This window comes from Nestor notabilis, unplaced genomic scaffold (genome assembly GCF_000696875.1).
Source record: "Nestor notabilis isolate BGI_N333 unplaced genomic scaffold, ASM69687v1 scaffold2447, whole genome shotgun sequence".
NCBI classification, from domain to species: Eukaryota; Metazoa; Chordata; class Aves; order Psittaciformes; family Psittacidae; genus Nestor; species Nestor notabilis.
Genome location: NW_009934934.1, coordinates 148157 through 174712, shown reverse-complemented (window position 1 = coordinate 174712; position 26556 = coordinate 148157). Strand labels below are relative to the sequence as shown.

Sequence of the window (26556 nt, the reverse complement as noted above, 5' to 3'; positions counted from 1 at the left end):
TTTTGGAGGGTTGGCTTAACTGCATTTTCATATTTAATCTTAAATTAATTTAATTTAAGGATCTTTTCTCTCCTTCAGAAAACAACTTCATCTTTCAAACTATGGCTTTGCCATTTTTACTTTGCTTTCTCTTCTGCTTGCCTTACCGATTTCTTCTTCTCAGGTGTTTCTGCTAAGTGATACGTATTGACCCTGTGTTCCTAAACTCTTATTTTTCTAAAATAGTCCTCAGGCTGCCTGGAAAGATTTAATTCTCTTCGCTGCCCCTTTCAGCTGCTTTTTAACAAGATTCTTCATTTTTATGTAGTTCCCCTTTTTGACGTTGATTACCATATAATTGTCTAGCCTTCATTTTTCGCCTCTAGGTGCACACTGCAAGTAAATACATTTTAAAGATTGAGGTGAATGTATATGCTGAGAGCTGCCTTAGACTGTCACGCCCTGGGACAACCCAGTTCCACTTGGAGCATTCTAGAAATGGTCTGTACGAGGTAAGAAGATAGGCTAAGGATATTTGAGATCAATAGAAAGTAAAAAACTACCCCAAAATCACAACTGAATAGCGATAATCAGTAGAAACACTGGTCTGTCTCCCAGTTATCTGTCTCCTACGATCCCCTGTGGAGCCTCACTCTGGGATGGGCACTGCTGGGTGCTGCGCAGGCGTGGATGGACCCCTGCTCCTACCACATGGACATCACAGCCCACTCCACTAGCACTTCTTAATCCTTGACGAAGTATTTCTAATTTCATCTTTAAGTGTCCAATGCAGTGTTTCTAAATAGTAATAACCACCCACCCCCCAAAAAACCCCAGCAAAACATATATGTATCTATGGAAAGCTACTACATGTTCTAAGAGGTGGATACATGCCATAAAGTGCATTACAGAAATCTTGTGCACTGGTGTGCCTGTGCAGCACCCCTCAGCAAGGTTCTACCTGTCCATCCCACTGGGATGCTGTACTGGGTGCGGGTGCCCTGGGTTTCTAAGGGGGCTGCAGGGTTCTCTGTGAGGAGTGGCTGGGGCTGCCTCACGCCAGACCACAGCTGGCTCCAGCCAGCTCCAACGAACCCACCACAGGACACGGCACAGCCCTGCAGCCACCATGGTGGTGCCTAGGGAAAGCCTGGGGGAGGAAGGGAAAAACCTGCCTGGATGTGAGAACCGGGTGAGAAATAGCCCTGGAAGACCCAAAGGGAGAGGAGGAGGAGGAAGGGGTGGAGGTGCTGCAGGCACCAGAGCAGGGATGCCCTCACAGCCCCTGGAGAGGACCACAGTGGAGCAGTGTGAGGAGGAAGGAGCTGTTATGGAAGAGAGGAGCTGTTACGGACTGATCAAAGCCCCATTCCCCAATCCCTTGAGGGTGGAGATATGGAACTGCGAATGTGCTGTTCTTCCTTTGTACAAGCCATGTTGGACAGGGCTTTGAGCAACCTGGTCTAGTGGAAGATGTCCCTGCCTGTGACAGGCAGGGCGGAACTGGATGAGTTTTAAGGTCTCTTCCAACCCAAACCATTCTATGATCCTATGAAGACTGTAACCTCAAGCCTGCATGATATACACAAACAAGTATGCATGCATGGCAGCTCACATATCTGTGATGAAATTTCCTATCCAGACCACCACCAACCAAAACCCACTAGACTCACCACTGTCTCCCAGTTAAATCATTCCCTGCTTGGGTTATCCACCATAAACAGCCCTGGCATGGCTGCTCAGCCCCTCATATAGCATATAGTAGGTTCTTAAATGAGGGACAAACCAGGCAAGCAGCTATAGCAGTATCTTGGAAGCTTTCTTCTCCTTCTGGTTCTGTATCCTTTCAGCCTGCCACTTTTGCTCTCCTGTGCAAACCACAAATCACAGACTCAGTCCTTCCTCAGGTCTTAAAAGTTTTGGGAACAGTTTTCAGCAGTAATTTAAATATTAAGCCCTGAATCTGGAGATTTCGTTTTGACTGTGAGTCCCAGTTTTGTGAGGTGAGGAAAACTGCCAGTATGGTTTTAGAAAATCATGGAAGCACTGGATTTACTGAATGGGTGTCACTGCTGCAAGTGCAGTTTGAGTACTAGTGCAGTATTAGGTAGGAACAGTCTTCAGCAGGGACAGTCTTCAGTGCTCACTTAAACCCTTCCCCATGACTCACTTGTGGCTTCACCTTTCACAGCCATTCCAGAAGTGTGCCAACAGACCCCACTGTATAATTATCCTCCCATACTCACTCCATTTATACACCCTTTTAAAACATGCACACCGACTGAGAATTTGTAATTCTGGAGAAGGATGATCAGGCAGAAGGTTACACTTGAATTTGTTGATTAAACCCTTTCTTCCAGTGTTCGTTTTCTGCACCTCATTTGCACATTAATTGTACATGAGCCTCAACTTTGCAATGACTAGTGAATACGCCAATACCTTCACCTCCATAGCAATTCAGTGATTTTAAAAAAAGGTTGCACTCTGAGCTTGACTTCTGCACACGAAGAGCTTAAGATCATAGTAAATGTACAGAACTGATGTATAACAGAACAAGGCACAGAAACCTGCTTCTCCCTGGTTTAGGTGCTTTAAAAATGGGGGGGGGAGGGAAGAATAAAATTCAGGAAAAAACATATCTAACATAGTGTCAAAAGCTAGGGAAGGGTGAAAAATAAAAGCATTTTTTGTACTGAAAATAATGAACTAAAAAAGGTAAAGTAACAGTGGAGAAAGGAACAGTACAAGCTATTCTCAATGGGGGAAAACCTAGCAATTCCAAAATCAGTGTCCATAACGAGAAGTTATGTGTTCAGAACAGGATACCAAATACAAAGAAGAAATAAAAAAGAGTAATTATGAAATCCTTATTTGATCTTAAGGTGCCTTTCACTGTCCTTTCAATGAACACTTCCTTCCCTTTAGAAGAATGTTGTTTTACCCTGCTAGCTTACAGCACGTACCTATATTTGGGGTAGATATGCAGATATGCAATGAGCTGATGTTCTCCATGACACTGGGTGTTCCGGACCACATCTACTATACAGGGAACAAATTTTCTTCTATCATTGTGTAACAGAGTAAACACCATGAGAATGATTTGCACTGAAGGAGTTATACTTGTGTCTTCTTGTGTTCTACTGCTAATTGGTTGATTCAACACTTGTAATTCTACCTGTAAGTGTAGCTAATCCCTTATCTATAGAAACTTAAGTATCTAAAAGACTGAGCAGCATATCCTCTTCCAAAACCTTTCTTTTCATGTTTTCACTTCCAGTCCAGCACTCAAATTAGAATTACCCATGCTGTATTTCAATTTTATCTATTATTTTATTCCATGGGCCTTTCTTATTTTAGAATGTGTTCTCACCTGAGAGCAAGGAAAAGAACTATTTTGAAAGGCATACACATGCAAAATAGATTTAATGAGCACTAAAAATGCTGCATTTAGGTGTTTTTCATACTGTACTTTCTGCACTGTTTTATGTGTAAACACTGCAGAAAAGGGACACAAAAAAGAGGAAAAGCAATTATTGAATTGAGCCCATTAGGCAATATGATCATTTTACAGAACACTGAAGGGGAAGTTCTTAAGCACTGCAGGAGGCTTTATTGTAAAGTGTAATTTTCAGACAGGCACTACTGCTCCCACCTGTTTCTTTCTGTGTCACACTTTTTATAACACCAATTTCCCTACTTCCTGCAAAATACTGAGGGAAAAAAAAAGCAAAGCATACACAGTCCCAGCTGTGAAAAGAAGATACAACCTCCCAGATGGCCACGATGTTTAACACAAGCTGAAATTTAATCTATTAAATATACATACTGTATCCCAGCAAAAATGTTACCTACTTCTTAATATGTTATCTGCTACATCATGGCATAATTCTACAGTGGAGGTTTAATATCAATGACATATTGGTGTAGAAGCTTACAAGCTGAATATTTACATAATCCTTTAAAATAATTGGCTTTTTCTTGCAAAGACAAACTACCTATCAGGAAATTTTCACTAGGCAGATTTTTTCTAGCATTCGTGTAATACTCTTCATAAAATTTTAGGACATTTTACTGAAAATGAGCACTCATTCGATACAGCATATAACAGATGCCTACTAAATCAAGGTAGGAGATATCATTAGGATAAACTCCTTCAAAATGACAATTTAAATATTGGTCAACTATTTGCAAATGATGGCAAAGTACTGGCAAACAATGCTAAGTTTGGATTCAACAGACATTTGGGCTGGCATCAGTGACCATTGACTAGAATTGTTTTAAAAATAAACTGGGTATAGAATCTGGATACTGATAAAGTTTGTCATTATTAAGAGTTATGTATATTCCCATCTAGAAAAATTCTGTCACCTGTTATGTGATCAGTCTGTGTTGCACACAATATATTTGCTCTTTACTTTCCTGACTCTGAAATGTAGTGTTTAAAAAAAGCTTTATATATACACTGCTGCCTACATGGGTGGAGAACCTAGATGCTTAACTTACAAGTCCAGTTGATGATAATACATTTCTGTGTCATTGACAATAACTATGGGATACAGAGCGATTAACGTTAGCTGACATAGGTTATATGCCATCAGACAAAGTTAACAGTAGGCTGGGTTTGAGTTAACAATCACCCACTCAAATATAATCAGTTCCTCTTGCAGAAATACGAGTTGACACTTCTCCAAACAGAAACGAATATAGAGTGAGCCTAAATAGGATACAGAGAGAAAGATGAAAAAGTGCTGGTTAAAAAAAGACAAAGAACAAACTTCTCGAGAAAGTAGAACAAGGCAGAAGCGACAGACAGGACAGAGATACCTACTCTATTTGTAGGAGACAGGCTCTATCTAATTGCTGAACAAGCCAAGTTCAAAGAAAGACAAGTTGGAAAGGACAAAGCATGAGGCAAAAGACAGGAATAGGAGAGCCTGAGCTATCCTGAGGGCTGTTCCCCAATGACAAGGAGCACAGGGCTGAGAACTGTGAGGAGGGGTTCTTATCTTTATTCAAGCCTACACCCACAGATACAATACTATGTCCCATTCACATAAGCATTTATTGAAGAATGTATTTACAGAACCTTGCCCAAAGCTCTGTGTGACACGTGTCCCTGGAAACTTAACTGTAAACTCAGAGTAACCAGAAAGCATAAATCAGATAAACAAAAAGATACTTAAGTTACTGAGAGGTATTAGAGGTTAATGTTAGTTCTGGCATCAAGGCGAAGGATGTCAGGGAGATTCCCAGTTTGTTAAATGCATAGCAGTTCTAACAAAATTCAAAAGTAACCACCTTTCTGTCAAGACAAAGACTGTCCACATCTAACCACGAAACAGTAGAACTCCAGCACCTAACTTTACTTCTTTCTTTTTACCTACATGATTTCAGTTGTAGTTGCTCCTTTTCCAGAGAAACCTGGAAATAGACTCTTATGATTCAGGATTTCTTATCAAGAAGTATGTCTGAAGCTTAAGGGAGAAATACTTTGATACCACATTCACATTTAGCTAGAGTAGTATTTTATCCTGGATATAGACAAAGACATCCCATTTTCCATATCATTAATATTTATTGATACCGCCCAAGCATCCAGCTCGGGATGTGGATTCATTCTGCAAGGTGATTTATTAGCACAGAAACATACATGCTTTTCCAGATTCATTATGATAATTTATACAGGTGGAGCGGATACTAGCATTCCCAGTTGACACTAGTGGCTAAGTATTCATGGCACAGTCCAGATAGTGTATAATTGTAGGAAAGAATTGGACTAAAAGCTGGACACTAGACTAACGATTCAGAACCAAAACCTGCCATTATGATGTAGTTCCAAAGCAACATTGGCAAACCACGTACACCAAAATGTTAACAGCTGAATGTCAAGTGGGTTTCTGCAATTTTCTCCACTGGTTTCTGATTTCAGACTCTTAAGCATAGATTTGTAGATGTGCTAAGAACTCGCTGTTACAATTCAAACCAATGATGAGCTATCTTCTGAGCATGGTGCTATGTCACGTCCAATACTCTTGGGAAAATGAGGACTGTGTTCAATGTTAGACATAAAATATACATGACCTATTTGTCAATTTTGATCTTGGAATTTCTTTCTGCTTCAGTTCCCAGCTGTAAATTTGAGGCAATTGAATACACTAATTGTCCACAGGTGTGATAAAACCAAACATTTAAATATTTGCCAAGTTCCCAGATACTGGGGGGAAGAAACATATGAACACCTACAAAGAAATTATTTTAATTCTAATACCTCAAATAAGACCTGAGTCATAAAGATCATTGATAGATACCATTCATAATTAGGATTCCATTGAAGGAGTCAGGAATCCCCTTCAATGCCTATATCCTGCCCATAAGGCCACAGATTTCAGGAAGAGAAGTATTATATGACATTTCTCTTCACATAATGAAAATCAGGAAATCCAAATGTGTCCCTTCTGGCATTTCCCAAAATACCTTCCTGAGGTGACAGACATCTTTCTACTTTGGATTTGTTTGAACTGAGGTAACTATTTGGAGGAAGGAACAGATTTTATACTCTTTTCTTTTTATCCTTTAGCCTGTGATGAAATGATTCATGAATAAATGCTTCTATAATTTTCTAGATACCAAATGTGAAAACTGAAGAAATGACAGGATCTGTAGATTTAATAGGCAGTGTATGTTGTCTACATTGACTTTAGCAAGTTTTCAGTCACTGTCTCCGGTAGTATCTAGGCTAGGATGTTACCCTCACCCTGGATGTGTGTAATACTCAATGGGTGAAAACCTGGCTGGACCACTGATTGGGCTGAGGGACACTCTACCTGGTGGTTGGTTACAAGCAGATTTCTTCAGGAGTGTCTCCTGGGTCCTCTCCTCTTCAGCTGTTAAATATCAAAGACCTGGCTGAGGTGATGGAATGTGCTCTCATTAAGTTCAGCTGTACTGAGTATATTTGAGGTGAAGGCCACCACTCAGAGGGGTCTCTGCAGGCTGGAGGAATGGGCCAACAGGTCCCTCACAGTGGGGCTGGGAAATTCTGCAAGGACAGATGCAAAATCCAGCACCTAAGCTGAGGAGGACCTGGAGGTCCTGGCTGACAGTAGGCTAAACGTGAGCCAGTGTGAGTCCAGCATTCAGGTGACTGAATCCTAGCTAAGTCCTTTTACTAAGTATTCTCTTTTGATCTAGAGCCCTGCCAGGTCCTTTTCAAACGAACAGACACTCAACGGTGTCACGGACAGAATGCTGCTGTATATTTCGCTGGTATCATCAGTATTTGTATCCATCAGCCTTTGCAAAATGTCTGTATCACTCAAGGGAATCTTCTTGAAATATGTATCAGAAAAGACAGAACTTTCTGTGGTCATACCATACACATAGTTTACAACAGCTTTAAAGTGCAAGCTTGATTATTTGGTGTGCCCTCATTATTAAAAATGATCTATTTTTCTGATATTAAAATGTTTATCTGACTATAAATTACTGGGTACATATAATATTACTGTTTATTACTGACTGTGCTTTTCTCTTTAACTTTTTCATGACCTTATGAATAACATTCTAATGAAGGATACATATATGAGCGCTCTCCTGAAATAAAAATCTTTCCTATTTATTCCAAATAAGGCCAAATATCCACTTTAAATTAGTCGTCCAACTATGTTGTAATTCCCCTGAGCTCATGGAATGGAAAGACATTCCTCTAAAGCACACGAGACAGCCAACTCTCTCCTTGTTCCCTGTGCCTTAATTATTCCATTACATTTTGATGTCCTTTCTGCTGAAAGGACACTGACTTTAACGGGGGGGGGCTATATTTCATATTTGCTTTAGAAACATTCTAATATATATCATGCACGCTTTGGTGAGAGCGCTGACTAAGAATATTAAATATTGAACCTTTCTTTCATTATGGGGCAGTTCTTGCATTCAATTCTGGGTCAGTTTTGAGTCACTAGACTATCTTGTTTAGACACAACAGTGTGTAGAAGCTGCAAACTGCAATAAGCAAAGATTAGCTTTTAAAATCTTTTGTAAGCACAGAGGACTGTAAATGATCACTTTGTTCTTTGGTTTTTATTTACTACAGCTATATTTTATTTTAAAATATTCAAAATACTCTCAGGCAATATGACTTCATAAAAGTCTAGACATTGCATATGAGTTCATAAAAAGGATGCCTATGATTTCTGAAGCTTAATTACATTTCCTTCTTGGGAATATAAACAAAGCCTAGGTAAAATTATATTATGCTAAAAAAGAAATACATCAGAAAGAGCCACTGACACCTTACAGACATATTAGGCAAGTTCCTTAAGTAAAATTCTATAGCCTGACAACTGTCCAGGGATCCAGCCAAAAATATTGGAAAGATAAAACAGCTGTAAGGATTGAAAAGGCTAATGATTACCTTTGATTTGGTTTGACATTATAGAGTATCTCCAAAAGAGTAATGCTACTGAACACTGATGTCAACTGCAGGGTGTCTAATATGTTTTTACCTACAATTTAAAAAAAAGCCCAAAACTGGATGCCAATATTGGCTACAATTGTTAATGGGGTGAACAAAACAGCAACCAAGTCTTGCATAAGAAAACACTAAGCTGACACAAACACACCTACTAGAAATTTAAAAACAAAAACCTTCTTAAATTTGATCTACCAACTGGGCATTGATAATCGGACAGCAATCCTCACCAGTGTTCTCAAGTTCCCTTAAAATATTACAGATAATAGGGTAGGTTTCTATAGTGAGTTATGTTTACAAGGTCTGCTTAAAAACAATCTCCACAGTAAACTGATGGATATATTTCCTCTTCTTTTCTTTCAACTAACAGAAAATTTCCCGCATATGATACTTCAAATACCCAGCTTTTGTTGTTTATAACAGGTGCCCCAAGTGCTACACACACTGGATCAGAACATCATTAAATCCACCATCTGGATGATAGACTACTTCCATAAGTGTAACTTTATTTTTTCAGAGAATATTCAAGGTTTTACATGAGATCCTAAAGGCAATAAATTAAGCCAGTGCTGTAAAATTGAATCAACTGATGTCTTTTGGAAGGCATTGTATGAGGATGCCTCCTCCCGTCACCATTTCACCACTTCCATTCTGACTCAACACTGTAGTCAGTATGTCATCCCACCACATTGGATTGGTGCCATGACACATGTCCCATCAGAGTCTCTAGGGGCAAACTCAAGGACTAATGGCTCTTGCAGTAACATCCCCAGCACCTCCCAGGCAGTCTGCCTCTGCTTGAAGCTGCAGCAGCTACGACATGTACTCTAGAGGGAACTGTGGCAGAGTCTATATCAATCTGTGATGTTTTATTAATCCCACACATAGCCTGCCTCTGCAAAACCATTGCAGAACAGGCAAGAACCTGGCCTGCTCTTTCTATTGGCATCATCATACTTCTATAGCAGCAATACAGTGCTTACCCAGAAGAATAGCTCCTGCCTCCGAAGTAATTCCCCTAATAGCAATAAGCACAGGGTGATGACCAGATCTAGAGCCATCCTCATCCTTATAGTGATAAGTAGAGAGATAAAACAGCACAGTACAGAATTTGAGCTGCAGAGAGCAGCTAATTTCCTAGAGGTGTTGGTCTGAGCGAGGCTTCCCTCCCATTTCCTGTTACAAGACAGTATGTTAGATAGGGGGTTTCCTTAGGACTGTGTTGTAGAAACGAAACACAGTATCTGGGTATCCGTGATGCACATGGTTTGAGGGACAGAAACCCTTCAAGGAGGGACTTTGTGCTGAGATGTAAGATGGGGCAAGTATATTTCTAGTTTTATCCTCATTCTACTTTTCCCTTTTAGGAAAGAATTACTCTGCAGCAGCTATCGGTATCACAAATGTCACCAGAGCTACAGCCTGGCTTCATTCTTTCTCCATTTTCATCTTGATTGTCATTTTGAAGCTTGTGAAAATTGCTCTGGGATACAAGAGAAATGTACCTAGAAGTAAGTGTTCATTTACTCGTATGATTCACTCCTGCCTACAGGAAAAAGGAGAGACTGTTGTAACTGTGACATAAAGTTGACAGTGTACAGAAATTAACCCATGGTGTGTAAATGACTATGAAGGAACCATGGTTGGCTCTGAGCTCTCCATGAAGCCCACAATTCATCACTTACCTTGTGACACTGACAAATTTGGGCTCTGTGGACCTCTCCAATTTCTCTTTCTCTCCAAGCCAGAAGGTAATCATAATGTAGGTTGGGAGCATGACATTACTGTTTCTCTTGCTAAGCAACTGCAAACTGCTCCCAGGAGGATGCCTATTTATTACTGGCTCTGTGCCGTGAAAGACTGACCTAATGAAGCAATAAGGAGCAGCTGATGTTGGCAGTTCTTGTAGCATGGACAATTAGAGGTGTATTTATTGTCAAAATATTTGAGCCCCAATACCACATACAGGTGCCCTGCCTTGATAATCCTGTGGTGTGGAGCTTTTGTTTGGCTGCCCTTCCAAAACATGTAAAGTTTTCTTTTCAATCCATTAAGGATGCAACTAAAATTGGTAAACACCTCAACTGAAGCTCCATTTGAATTATTAGTTTTTATCTAGTGTCTCCTAATGGTAACATATAAAGTATATCTATAATATTACATGTCCCAAATAGAAAATATTGTGGATGTCTAGCTTTTATAGTTTTTACTGCCTTCAGAAATGATTAACAAGTACAGAGGTCTAGAGGAAAATCTAGTATCTGAAAGCATTATCTCTTCTTTTAATAGAGTCTAACATCTTCAGTATGTGAAAAAATGTCAGCCCATTTTCAATGAAAATGTGGTTATAAGCTGTAGTCAAAGAGCAAAATGCACCTGACCAAATTTAAACATAGATACAAAATTTTATATAAATGTAATTCAATCTACATTTGGTATCCCAAAATGTAAAGGCAGATATCTGACTGAATTAACTGTCTAAACATCATGTAGTTATAATCCAGCCTGGCTCTTTCTTCTGCAATTGCCTATTGTAATTGACATTGTGACAGTGACATCATAATAGTGCCCAAATCACCCCACTGAAGGCAAAGGGCAGCCCAAGTGAAGAGCTCAGACCTAAGTATCTACTCCGCAGATGCTTAAAGACAGTTGAAATGATTCCCATACACCCAGAAACTGAAAAGCATCATGCCTCCTTGTTGTAAATACTCAGAGGCAGCTCGGAACTAGATGATCTTAAGGTCCTTTCCAACCCTAACTATTCTATGATTCTATTCTATGAAATCACTGGATGACTAGAACCCCTGGTTGGTATTATACACCCATTTGTTCTTCCTCCCCACATCCTGATTACATCCATCTATCAAATCATCCAGCTGTCTCACAAAACTAAAAAGAGTAAAAATATGAAATCAACCCATAACCTCCAAACTTTCTCATTATTTAAAGGCCCCAAATGTGAAGGGCTGAACTGCCCACACTCCTCCTCCCCCCCAACAAATAACAGCTAATTAAAAATATAAAAATACATAATGACCGCCTTATTTCTAATCTTTATCCCTACAGTGAATGTTAGACAAATAGTGAAAATCAAACACCTGGGGCGAGAAGGTCTAAGTCTAAATGCCAAACAGAGAACTTGGCATGTAGCTGTCACTTGTTAAACCATGAAGAAAACACTGAGGTAAGGAAAATCCTAAATATCACCTAGCCAACAGTACGCTCGGAGCAATCAGGGCTAACCTCTTTCCTAAAATTAAGCACTTGCACATCTGCTGCTGATCTTGAAAGTAAAGGGGAAACAGACTCTGTACCTTGTGATACCTAGGAGAATGCTCAAGTTAAGTTAACGGGTAATTTCTTCTCCTTCAAGTATATTATAAAAGCAAGACATGGCTTGTAACTGATTTTTGTGAGTTACCTACAGAGGCATCTGTCTCAGAAACACATATTACTTCAAAAGTACATAGCTATACAGAAGACCAGTTGCACTGAGCACCATGTAAGACTAAGTGAACGGACCCCCTGGGTTCCGGTCTCAGGCAGGGTAGAAGCACAGTCTAGACGCTGAGTTGCTCAACCCAGTCAAGATGTGGATGGAGAAGTTTCTTTCAAATGGTACAGGCATGTAATATAAAAACCAAAAGTACTTAAGGAGTTTAAATGATGCCAGACGAAACTCAGAAGAGTTTTTCAAAATAGTAATTTTGGACTTCAATGCCTGACTTGACCTAAATCGCACTTCAGATTACTACATGAAGGAATTCCATAAAGTCCACCATAAAGTTACACCAGGCAGAAATTCTGCCTTAAATGACATAATTTCTGGCTTTTTTCTGGAACCAAAATATTACTGCACTATCACTTTCAAGACCATTCTAAAGCTGCGTAACACCACTCCATATAACACTTTTGAGCAGAAAGAAGGTCAATATTTAAGAAACTTGATTCATATTAACTTAAGTAATTGGATGATTTATATATTTTTATGGATAAATATGTACCAGCTCATCTGAGAAGGTATGTTTTAAAGTGTGAAACCTATTTACATAGTAGATTCTGTGCAAGAGGTAATCTCTGTAGTCCTGTCTTTAAAAATATTTATGGCAGAGACATTAATTTCCAAGTAAAACAATTTATATTCTTAAAGCAGATTACTTTTTTTTGCAATTCAGGTTGAAACAGGCAGCCAAGTTGCACATATCATTAAACTCCAAATTCCCCTTTAAATGACAGCCAAAGCATCCAGAAAGTTCAATATATTTTCTCTAAGGCTAGTTGATGTAGAAAGATTTTCATGAGACACTTTCTCTTCTATCATCAGTTCAAAGATGTAAACAGTGACTGATTAAGCCTGCACTCCTTTCAGGTTGATATACCTGACTGAAAAAAAATGAAAATCTCACAGCTGGAGTTCTTCCTGAAAACTAAAATAGATGACAAAGTGAAAGACCAATCCTCTGTAGACACTTAATGAAGACAGGCTTCAAGGGGTTTTCTATACCAGAGATTACTTTACACCCCAGGACGAGACAAAACCAGCAGATTTCTGCAGCGGAAGATTGCAATCACAGCAGAGTAAAGAAAATAACAAAAACATATTACTTGTTAAATCACTTACACTGGTTTTCCTTTGGATTCACAAGTCAAAATTATAGATTGTCCTTCTTCAGGCCATGAATTGGAAGAAATGATTTTAACTAAAGGTGTATCTAGGAAGAAAAAAAATAGACATCTTGTTGATATATACAAAAAAAAAAATTTATTATCTAAGAGTACATTCTTCTCTACTTGCAAAAGACTGTATCATCGATTTAATTTACACTTGGAGATGCTATTATATGGAGCCTTGTGCAATTTCCATTGTCTTCAGGAAGGTAATAAAAATGACCAATGGAACTAAACCAGTAACTTTTTATATCCCAAGGAAACACAGATAGAAAGCACGTGTATACTCAGAGGAAATCACTTTTTCCTTTCTGCATTTGATGCAAATACTCGATACAACTATTCCGAAGTCTGATATCTAACAACAAAACAAAAATATTGAGGATGAACAACAAGTACTCTGCACAGCTGTTTCTTTCTCTATTTATAGGTTGATATGATGGAATGATGCTATTAGACGAATGAATGCAATAGTATACATTTGAATAAGAACACTTTTATTGTTGCTGAAACTTGAAACTCATAATAAGAAAGCTACAATGGACTTTTAGATAAAACACCTTGTTACAGGCATTTTACAGGGTATTATTTCCGAGATGCAATAATGCTGCTCCTAAAACAGAATATTCTTTTTTTAAAATAAAAAAAAAAAAACAAGAAAAAGAAAGAGTATGTTTTAAATATCTGCAAAAAGCACAATATAGAAGTCTGTGATCTGTCCTAAAAACTTTAAAATATTATTCCTATACATTGGAATTAACTTTATAGTTTTAAATGTAAAAAGATTCACAATATAACTACTGTGAATTCATGTAGAATAAAACATTTGCAGTAGATGTTTAACTTCCAAAAAATTCTCCTAATCAAAATTTTTTACATGATTTAGAGAGGCACCTCTTATAAGGAAAAAGACAACCATGAAGAAAGAAACATCTCTATACAAACTAGTTTTTTCTTCACAAAAATGCATTTATAGTAACAAGGAGGAAGATTTTCAGACTCAGTAAGGAAACATAAATTCTCATTTCCTCCAGAGTTTCCTAATACAAAACACAATCTTCATCTATGTCTCAAGAAATAATTTAACCTGCAAATCTAGGGTATCTAAGTTTTGTCTCTTCCAATTTGCAAGTCCTATGCTTGTTAGCAGAGAGGCAGCAGTGAAACCACAGCCACCCTACTATCAAGCAAATGAGAGAGAGCATGACAATATGACCTTACAAAATCAAATGGAAAAAATGATTTGCTGTAACAATATAAGTTCTTATTGAGATGCAAATAGTCCCGTTGAACACTAACTGGCATATAAGCAATTAAAAATGTTGGAAGCCTTTTCTTCTCACTTTCATTTTTACTTTTGGCATATCATAATGTATCAGCGTGGCACAAGACAAGAAAAGGGGAAAGCTTAGCATAGACATGCCATAATTCTACTGAAAGCATCATCAACATCATTTTGCTTTCAGTACTGCTGCACTAAACTTACACCAGTAGCAAATCTGTTCCACAAGTTCATATTTGTAAGGACCCTGCAAACCATTATGCAGGTGACTAATCCTTTGGAGGTCATGCTGGCATTTGCTTAATTTTTAGTACATGCTTAGGGCACTGACCTCAAGTGCCTCAGTAAATCAGGGCATCAAGTACTTCTGTGATTTCAGTGGTCCTATTAAAGATGAATAAATTACTCTCTTGACTATACATTGAACCAGAGGAACAAATCAGCGTCAGATAGGAATATGTAGAATTTAACCAAGGGAGGGAGACAACTAATGCAATGGGATCAAGAGGTTTCTAGAGAAATATTAAGAAAAGAGCTAAACTTTGATGGAAGTAATCATGATACCCACAGGTGAGGAAAGAAATTAAAGGCCCATCTAGCTAGCATTATTGGCTTTAAATATTTAAGAAATGATCAGCATTTTATACATCACTGTAAATGACCCATAAAGTAGAAGAAGAGACTTCAGACAATGAAGCTTTCATTTGCATGGATCAGTGCAGTGCTGTTTCCCCCACTTGAAGTTCCCATTCCTACTTGTTTAATGCCCCAGCCAGCAATCTGTTCTCCATGCACTTCTACGCAGAACTTACCAACAGAGAATGAGAGGTCTTGTATTTATGTTTCACTCTCTAAAGCACAATAGTGTAGGAAATAAGTTTTCCCTACTAATTGACTTGTACAGTAACTACTTGTTTCTTTAAACCAGGAAACACAGGGTTTAATTCAATACAGAGTTTTTAGGGAAGCTTACAAATGACAATTTTTGTATTTCATTAACAGTTCTTTTTCAAAGACTAGTTGGGGTGCTCCATTCTCAGTGTTACTGTTTCCACTTCATTTTCATGCTATGCTTGATTTCCCTCCAGAATTAAAGTGTACTTTTAGAAGAGGGGAACTTTTAAGACAAACTTGTCCTCCATTTCACATTCACATCAGCATTTAAAATGAGAAGAAATCTTTAGAATAATTGCATCAAAACTAACCTAAATATGCTATTTTAACAAAGATAATAAACCCCTGCTGACTAAATGCTCTTACAAAATACTACCTCCTGCTAGGACTGCTCATTTTAGAAGAATTTGACAAGTATAAATGTACTCTATGAATACCGTGAGCTTTAACCTGTCACACTCAGAAGTATTAATCACAATAACTGGAACATCACCTAAGCTCCAGCAAACACCACCATGACTAGAAAACAAAGTCAACAGAAAGAAAAACATGTCAAGAACAATAAAACAGTAAGAGAGGTTGATTTATTTTCAGATATGCTCCTCAGATTATTAACAGTAATGTAGATATGTCAAAAAATCTCTACTTTTAAAACCAAAACAAACAAAAGGAGTGGGATCAAGGGTTTTATTCTGGGTCAGAGCTTCTGTTGCTCTTCCTCTGAAGTTGGTAGAAGTCTACCAATTCACATCAGTTAAACTTACCAGAACTTTAATAATTTGCATCTTTTTTAGGATTTGGCCCAGTAATTTCATGGTGATAAAACATTGTAGATCAGTAATGCAAACAATTCTTATGAACAAAGGACTGGTGACTGAAATTTCTTTACAAATATGCCCTCGTCCTGAGCTCCAATGACATTATGGAGAAGATAAATATTCCAAAAAGAATAAGCACTGGGTAAATCCAATTAAAATAAAACCAGAAAACAAAACAACAAAAAACCCCAGCAAAAACCAAACAACAGAACACAGTGGTTTATGCGAGCGTAGTTAATATAGCAAGCCTTCACAGTAAAACATACTGGTTTCATTACCCATTGCCTTATTTATTCCCATGCATCTCCAACAACATGAGAGTTGGGCCCTCCAGTCTAGCGTGAGCAATGAGTACTTAAAAGCTGCAATTGATAGCTAGCGCCAACCTGAACTGAGACTCAAACATGTCTTTGGAGACATACCAAGACATCCTTCTATCCTCCGTATGCCACAAATGCGTCTTTTTGCTGGAAATAACAGTTTAGCAGTGGTTACAGTTAAAAACTATGGCATGGGGTTTATTAGATAGCTTTTCCTGTTTCAGCAGATTAAAGATGAAAGTTCCACTGAGTGATTATACTCCATCCATCTCTCTAGGACGCTGGTGCACCTCATCGCATGAGACCAGGAAAACCATTTCAAAGGCTTGGGAAGATTTATCTCTTTTTGATCAGACAATATCACCTTTATTCAGCAACATACAAAAATCAGCGAATGCATGCGGAAAATTGATTGCAATTTACAGGGGTAATGAATGTTATCTGATACATGAAGAAACTAAACACATAATTTTTGTTGTACTTTTAGCAATAACTAATGGCAACATGTATACCTTGTGGAACCGCTTTACTGCTTTATTTAATCTCTTTGAAGCTATTTCAAAATAACAGTGGTTCTTTATCAGTCACCAGACCTTTGCTGTTAATCAGATCTTCAACACTAAAAGGTGTGTTGTTTTTTTTCCAAAAAACACTGCTGGAAGTAAGAAAGATTTCATTATTTATTTTTATCATTTTTCATATAAATTTATTCACATAAATTTCCCCATATAAAGTAATCATATGGAAGCCACTGAAAGATTCCCATTTGGTAAGTTATGTTAAACTATGTGTGTAAATTCTTGACAACCACAGCGTAAAAGCAGAAACTGAATTCATAGAAGTAATTTGCTTAAGATGATGAAAAGGAGGTCACCAACAGAATCTGAAAATTAATCTCTACTAGTTTTTTCTTAGTGCCAAGATAGTAAAAAAGTAATTTGGCTTCTTTTTCCTATGTAACTTCAGAAGCCCTCAGTCCCTTCCTTAGTATGTTGGATTACGTGGGTACCTTTCCATGGAACTCCCAGCTCCTGGTGAGTAACTAAATTCAAGTACGATGCCTATGCATCCTAGGACATCAATCAGAAAAGGTGTATAGGAATAACCAGAATTCAGAAGAAAAATCCTTTGTGAGACAAAAGGGTAACATTATGATGATCTTAGGATAGCGTCATGTTATCTTATCAAATAATCTCTCCCTAATGTAATTACCTTTAGTTAATGCACTTACAATCCTAGAAACAGAAAATAAGGCTAACTCTTTTCCTGGGCAGACATTAGGGTGAGTGGAGTACATATGTTCTCTTGACACTTTTAAGAAATTACTATTGGAAGCAGCAGACTATTCAGGAGTAGAAATATTAGTGATCTTAAAGCTGTTACAATTCAAATAGTGATGGAAATGCACCTATTCAAAGATGCATGCATCGGTCTTCTCCAGAGAATTTACATACATAGATATATAAAAACACATATGTAGCGGTAATATAAACAGTGCTTACTACTAGACATCTCTGTACATTTTGTTAAAAGGTAAATCTCTATGTTGCTCAAATTTTAGCCTTTCTTGGGCTTCCAGTGAATTAATAGAAAGTCTTAGTGGTTCTTCTCCAGAAACTTACAAAGGAATAATGTAACAGATGTAGATATCCATGTCAGGGCTCCAAATTTTCAAGTTCTCTGCTGAATTACTGTTATTTTTTAAAAAATAAATGCAATAACTCAGCAGCTCAAATATCTTCCAATGTGACAAAAGTTTCACAAAGCAGAATGGAAGAATACCTCCTTCTTTCCAGTTACAGAGATAGTGTTATTGATCCCTAAAGAAGGATCCTGAACTTCAGCATTCTACATTGTATACCCCCTCATGGATAATTTGATTTTTATGAGAAGAGGTAATCAGCCTACCAAGACTACTTCTTTAGACAATTTATTAGAGCCTATGCAGTGATTATGAGAAAAAAAGGTTCCTTACTGCACGAGTACTGAAGTATTCGCATAAAATAGACCAGATCCAGCAAAATACTTATTCGACAGTAATTCAGTGATTAGAGCATTCAATCCTTTGGTGTCTGTGGTTTAAGGGTTTGATCTGATTCAAAGAGTGGAAGGATTTGTGTCCTGACCTCCCATACAATAGCAGAGGTCTACCAGGTATTCTAAGGTCTCCCAGTCACGTTTTGAACTAGGATTTCACTTCGAATCTGAGAAAGTTGTTTTCCTATGTATGTCCTAATTTGGCTAAATTAGGATTTTCTAACAAGAACAGGTAATAGACAATTCTTAACCCATTCCATATTATGAATTAGAATTCCATAAGTAACTCAGTACCATGCAAATTGTCCCAATTTACATTCAGTGCCAACATAGCATGGAATATGCCATGCGTATTTCTTCAATTAAAAAAAGGTTTCTAATGCCAGATTAGGATATTCATAAAAAGAAAAACCCAGACAACTTCAATATTCCCTACATTTTTCTGCTTAATTGAAAGTTCTGTCAGCGCTTAGCATCAAGGATCTTTGGTACATCCATTCTCGGGTTAAAGCCTTTGAGCAGGTGCTCTCAGAGTATCCTTCTTGCTTGTCAAAGATGGAAACATTTTTACATAACATAATATAATATACACAACATAATATAAATACACAACATAATATAATATACACAACATAATATAAAATTACATAACATAAACAATTTTAAACATAACAAAAAATAAATACTTAAAATCACTAAATGAACCCAAATGCAAGATTAGCTATATTACTAACACCAACCCAAACTTGAGAAGACCTTGTCCAAACTGGTAACAGATACATATTCAGTTGGGGATTTTAAGTTTGCACATTATTAGTTCATGTGAAGTGCACTGCCTCTTCGAGTCTTTGATTTTAAACGTGTCTATTGCATCAAGCCTGTAACTCTTATTTCTCAAAGTAAAATGGCATAACAGAAGATACGGGTTCTAGAAAATTTCAGTGACAATCTCCTGCAGTATCATCCACTCACAGGTTTGCATGCTATACACTGATTTTGTGTAATGTTTCGATCTTCTTTTTGTATCTGGCTACCATGGGTTTGTCCAGTACTAAATATAAAACAAGTTATTTGCTGTTTCAATAACAATCAGTACAAAGTACTAAAGTTCTCAACTTGTAGTTTTGGGAAGGTTGGTTCACATCATTCTAAGGAAAAGGGTGACAGTGTCAAGAAGAAATCACATTTCTCTTGGGTTGTCCCTTCATCAGAGAATGTACTTTTCCTGGCCTGTATGATATTAAAAGACCTGGCACAAAAAAAATGTCCCATATTGTGACATAACATATAAGGTTCAATACATATAAAGTGTATAGAGAAAGATTAATCTCTTGAATTATTTTAGTTTATGAGTCTTTGGGGTTCAAAAAGAAAAATCCATTGGTGAGGTCTTTCCTCTAAGCATGGCAGACATTACTGTGACACATGCTGTCTAAATCTTTCTTAAAACACAAGGGATTCTGTGCTTTTTTTCATTTTTCACAATATCCCACTTAGTTTTCCAAGTTCAAACTAGTACCAAGGAGCTAAACCTAGTGAAAATGGTAAAGAAAGGGAAGCACAATCATCCAAATATGTCTGCCTGTTGAGAATTAAAATGTGCACTTCTATACAACATAATATTACAACAAGCATTATTAAACCTCCAGAACACTGTCCTCCCATCTGATTAGTTTCTATGCAACCAAACTGTCAGGTGCTTACTTCAAAATCAGGGCAAGCACAATCCCATCCCTAATCATGTCCTAAGTAATTGAAAACAGCTCATTAACATCAATTGACCCTAGGCGTCCACTGGAATACTTTGATTCTGATGCATGTTTTCTTTGAAGGTGATTCTCTCTCTGTAGTTTATATTACGAACATCTCTCCACCAGCAGTAAGAAGCTGAGTTTGTTGTAAGGAACTCTGTGATCGTTGTTGGACTTACTATTTAAGTGCAAATTATGTTAACAGTAATAGGAAAGACACCAATACAGGGAGGGATGAACACATCACTCGCAGTGTAAGCAAGTGATCAGGCTGTGCTACAAGTGTTATTCAAATCCCTCCTTCTAAAAACATTGTTACTGCCTTCTTATTTAACCTTTTAGGATGATGACTAGATGAATTTAATTACCTTTTGCGTCTAGAAGTTTTCTTCTATACACAATGGCTTAAAAAGCCTTAAAAGTACTGCTAGTAAGAAAAGGCTTTGTTTAACAATGTAATTCTGCATTGATCCAATAATACAAAATATACCATTGGATGCATTCAGGAAGAGAGCTATGCTTATGTGCATCACACTGTGGGATCAGTGAGCTTCCTATGAATGGCATATTTTACCTTCATAGACCCTAAGTAACACAAGGAACGTGTTTTATTAACTACTTGTCAGTTTGGAAAACACTCCCTTGAGCTCCAGGCAGCCCACAGAACAAAATACATAGGCGCTGCCTATGGTATAACATCCCTGTCATGGCTGCCAGACCATTTGGCAGAGGCACTGGAATGTTTCTCTCCTTCTCTAGAGGAAATTTGGGATTTCAAGGAACAAGAGGAGGATTCTCACCTTCTCAGCAAGCACATTGTGCCTTGTTGCAATATATGAAATTCTGCTTTGATTGGCTGGTGTGAGGCTCACTGCACTCTTCTCTTGAAGTAACCTCCTGCATTATTCCTAACAAGAGTCCCAAGACCAATGGATCATAATATTACTATGCTCCTCAGATGAACAGGTAGGTTTCTGTCATTGAGGATTATTGTTTCAAGCTGTCTGTGTAGCCAGCAATCGCCACAGCCCAGGAAAACTCACACGTTTTCCTTTGTCACCAAAAACGATAGAAATGCATTAGGCTCCCCACCTTCCTGCTGTTGTCCACTGACTGCTCCCAAACCACTCTAAGTTCTGACATATTCATTTCAGCATCTCCTGCCCTGATTTACAATACTCAGGCTTATGCTGCCACTTTTAATTACTTTATTTACCTTATTTCTTTGCACACTAACCACCGTTTCCTCTTTGCACCAGAGTCCAAATTGGTGTGATTGATTCATTACAACGCACTTTTCTTGTTACAGGTTTAGCTAAATTATGAGCTACCACCAGCATGTCTTTACTTCATACATTTATTTTATGACTGCAAACCTTCTGAATATTGAAAAGCTTTCATAAATTTCTCTGATGCTTTATTGTGGCAGTGAACAACAACAGTTCTGGTGCTATCATTTTAAAAAATGTTATAAAACTCTAGCAGTCTGATAATAAAAGCTTATTGCCAGCTGGTAATAAATGGCTGCCAGATGATAAGATTTTAAAAGTATTTCATGACAGACTAATTCATTTATTTTCTACCTGGTTTTGTCTGATTTCTCCAAGAGCATGCTTGCGAAATCTATTTATGCCACAGCCTTCAACATTTTTCATCATGCTCTTTCTCTCTTATTTCCTTGGAACCTTTCCATCACCTCCAGATGCAAAGATAAAATAAGCAGATACCTCTGAAAATGATGATGTATCTGCTTTCCAGATTAATTAGCACTGGAGTAAGCATAGGACAGTTTAAGGTATCTTTTTTTCTTTCTAGAAACCATGAGAAGATAGCAATTTTCATATATAGATAGCAATTACCAAACTTCTTGAAAAGTCTATAATCCCCTACAATTTTATTCCTACTTCTAAAAAAACCTAAGTAATTAAGCTTAGGGCAAAAAGACTTTTAAAGTAAATTCCAAGGACAAACCACTCTAGCATGTGCAAAAATAAGCATCAAATTGGATATCCCAAATGAGATCTGAAAGAAGAGAGAGGCGTACTCTAATCAGCTCTGTGAAAGTGCTCACCATTTTTAATAGCTTTTATGCTTACCAGCTGCGTGCATCCTACAGCTGTGAATCAGCATTCCCAAAAACTGGGCGGCTTTTGTAAATGACAAGTAGCATGGCTTCTGCCTGTGCTCTATTGCTTTGAATAAGCAAGTCTGCACTGGTAAACTTCATAAAGTTATCCTGGGAGTTACAGTACGTTTGATGTTCTGTTTCAGAATATAACAAATGACTCATTGATTAAACTGAAGAGAGAGTATTACGTGTCTGAGAAATTATTTTATTAGTAGTATTTGTGAGGGAGACAATCTAGATCAAATGATTGTGTCATGGCAATGGTATTTCACTTCAACAAATGTATTCAATAATACAGCAAAAGTGAGCTTTGTGATATTTTAAAAATACTTAGCTTTGATACAAGTGAATATGTGGTACCATATCCAAATGGAGATTCCTGTATCTTCCTTTTATACTCCTTTAAAAACTGCTTTACAGCCAAGCAGGACCAGAAAAAGCATATGGTCCCTTTGTTATCAGAGATTCTTTGATGACTATTACATCATCCTTTATCTTGTTTCTTTTAATTTAGTTTAATATGATGTTTGTTGAAGAAAGAAGTAATGAGAGTTGATACAAGGAAAGTATAAAAACACTTGTGGATATAAAACAACAAGCCAAATGCCAATGTGGGGGAAAAGAAAGCTCGATCAGTGAAATGTTCTCTCCTGACACTCGTAATTCATGAGTGCCTGAATTCAAGCTAAGTTCACAGGAAATCCTTTAGGTTACTAATTCTGTGAATGCTGATTATCTGGTTCTATAAATATTCACAGTACCTCATTCAGTTTCTGACCTGCTGGTCATACCAGACTCCTGCACCACAACTGCTGGAAAAAAAAGGTAACTAAAATGTGGTAGTACATAATGTGTGGCTAGAGGTTTTGGGAAGGCAAAAAAGAATATGGAGGTACACAACCAAAGCTCCACAGCTCCTCTCTGCTCCGTTTAAAATGTGTTTAAAACTTACCCTTCTTTTGTCATGTAATGTGTTCATTGATCACTCTTACCTACTTTGTGCTTGGTCTTAAAAATGGCAGAGATAAATGTAAGCACAAATTAGTAGACCCTGCTGAATTAAGTGGTAGACAGAGTGGCACTGTCACCACAGTTCTAAATGTGTGCCACTTCATGAAGATAGTTGGCACCAGATAAAGCTATTCCCTTTTACATGCTTTTGCAGGATGGGTCACTGGTTTCTTAGTTATCCACTAAGTCCCATACGCACAGGAATGACATGGTAGAAACAATTATTTTCTTTGGCAACTCAGTTCCATTTTCTTTAGTGAATGCAAGTGATAAAGCTTAGTTTTAAAGATTTCATGTTGTTTAATTGTTCCTTGTCATGTCACTTCTTCAGACTAAATCTGTTCCATTTAACATCTCCATTGCCTTACACTGTGCTCTCTCCAACTCATTTATATTTTATCTCATTTTTGCCATGTCACCTAAGAGAAGTAAAGAAAAAAGGCAAGAGGGAAAAAAGCTTTCTGCCTAAGTCACATATGTCATAAAGAAATGCCTAACTCTGAGTCAGACCTTTCAATGTAACTTTATCTTCTGCATCCTCAGTTTCTTTTGCTTAAGGCCTTCAGTTTTCTGTTATGTCTGACTTAAATTATCTTGAATATGGCTTGAGAATTGCAGCACATTTAAAATTGTTGAAGGAGTAAATAAGAGCTCTGGATGCGCAGCATACCAAAATACCCCTTCAAGCCTTTCTCTGACATTCCTATCAGATACTGAACACTATAAAAGTTTAATCTATATAAAAATAGTAAATAATAAATATAGTAGTTGTATTGGGGCATGAAAATTTGACTTCTTTCTTATAAATATATACTACACCTCATGAAGGGCAAACTTCTACTCCTTGGAAGGTCCTACTAACAATCTCTATATATGTTTTTCTCCAAACTGTCTCACCTACTTGCTAGTCTTTAGTTTTGGAAATAAACAGCCCCCCAAGCAGTTCTATAGGGAAGGCATGGAACAGTTTTGTCCTCTACCAGCAGACTGACTGGCTGAAGGTGATGAGAGTTGTAACCTGGGGTGCGAGCTTTACAGATTCTGTAATTTTCGGTGTTCTTCCAAGACGATGCCATTTGAAATAACACCAAGACTAGGCTAGGGGAAAATGAAAAAGGTATTTCAAACATATTTCTGAAGGTGGCATGGAGCATAATGGATCTAAGTCACGTCCCCACGCTCCAACTGGGACCTGATGTGGAACTTCTCAGACACGGGACTGCCATTCAGCCACTCGGTCTTTATCATCCTCTTGGTGTCATGAGATATAAGAATTTGTTGTCTAATATTTCTGTAAATTCAACCTTTCACTACATATCTCTAACACAGATCATCTAATATATTCACATTATATCTATGTAGGCATTCATCTTATCAAATACAATGCAGAGAAGTTTATTCTTTTTTTTAAATCCCTTTTATAGTAATTGATTGTTACTTGGATCAAGAGCATAAAAATCAGTCAGTCAGTCTTGGGGCTGCTGCTGCTGGGCTGCCTGTAACAGATACTATTTCTGGAACCTATCTCCTTACCTAGAGAAAGCTTTATCATTACAGGAAATGAGCTGTATGGCGTTTTTACAGCATTACACTAGTTTTCTCACATTTGCAGGTAGATGAACTGATTTCTCTTTCTTATGTCCACCTACGAATATGCTCCAGTGGCTTGACTGACTCACTGTGGGAATTTGTACTGAAGTCAATGGCACATGACCAGTCATGACCAAATTAACCATACAACCTCGAAAGCCTACAGCTGGCTCTGTAAGGTTATGTTCCCAGCCTCCCCTCCAGAGAGAAAACAGTTGTTAGTCCACCAGTGCTCAGTAATTCAGGAACATCACCATACACTGACCGAAGATAGCATCTTCACATGGGAAAGCACTGTGCGGTTCAAACAGGTATCTGGAACAGGTTCAGGGATGACCTTGCTGTGTTCCATTTCCCAGTGTAGCCATGACCTCTTTCTTTTCAGTCTTTTTACCACAGGTTGTCTCTTTCCTATGCCTAAAGGCTTACTCCTCTGATATGGAATTATATTTATTTTATGTTTATTTTCTGAATATCCTACTTCTAATATTATTAAATGTTCCCCCCCAAATTTCCTTCGAATCCTTGAGCCTTCTCCTAAATACACAACAAGCAAATGGAATAACCTGCCCACGCCGCATTTTAAAGCTTATATGCAAAATAGACAAGGCCCTCTGTGGATTTTCCTACAAAAGATTTTAGAGAGAAATATATTATATTAGATTATATTTCACTTGTAAACCATATTTGAACATAAGCCTCCAGATGGGAAAGGTCAGGATTGTACATTAACCCTTTGAACTAGATATCCCCTTTGAAAGATGAAAGTTTAGCAGTAAATGGACCTACAAGTTTTTGGATTACTTTGCATTTAAATAATGCATTTCTTATTTTCATCCATCATTAACCTAATTGATCTCATTTAAAAATGCAAATTGTGGCACTGAACTTTCATGTTCACAGATATCATTCTTTACTGTTTACAGTAACTATCCTTTATGTTTCATTTCTTTCAAGCATTCACTAATATGAAAAGCTTAAACAAGATAATTTTACTTATTAGCATAGTGTTTACATAATTATTGAGCTAAATAATTAGATAGAATAACTTCTTATTCACTTTTCATTCAAAATGAAGAGATGTACATGTACCGAAGCTGTATCTTTCAATTTGCATTCTTATTACTATATTTAACTGCATTTTACACTGGTAAAGATGGAAATATCCACCCTTTGAGGAAGACCAAATGGAAAGCTGGTCACCAAAGTATTCAAAGAACATTGAGATATATTTATGGTCCATATTAACATTCACACAATGATTCAGGAATTAAAAAAAAACCAGAAAGAACAACAACAAAACCCCAAAAAAAACCAACCCACCAAAGAAAAAAATGTTTGGGTAAAATACGAGAAGAGTATCTCAACATGGGTGCATCTTGGGTGGAAACCCGAACGTGTATAGAGTAAACTTATCTCACAATATAACAGGGAGTTAACTGGAAAATCTGAAAATTCTCCCATTCTCAAGGTCACAGCAGTGCATCAGAACATCTACATTGAAAGAGAAAAGCAGGAACACCACTCAGACAGTTGACCTCTAAAGGATGGAAGCATCAGTTTCAAGAGATGGTACCTCTCTTTCAGACTGAGGTAGCCATTTAA

At 37.5% G+C, this 26556-nt stretch overlaps 1 protein-coding gene across 1 annotated transcript in view; it reads right to left on the bottom strand.

Moving 5' to 3' along the window:
* Window positions 1–26556, bottom strand: part of CADM2 (cell adhesion molecule 2) — a gene marked incomplete at its 5' end in the record, with an annotated part of 173812 nt that overhangs the window by 76998 nt on the left and 70258 nt on the right. Inside the window, one exon of the mRNA XM_010017566.1 lies at window positions 13074–13164. Coding sequence (XP_010015868.1) covers window positions 13074–13164 — 91 coding nt within the window. The remainder of the gene's footprint in view (window positions 1–13073; window positions 13165–26556) is intronic.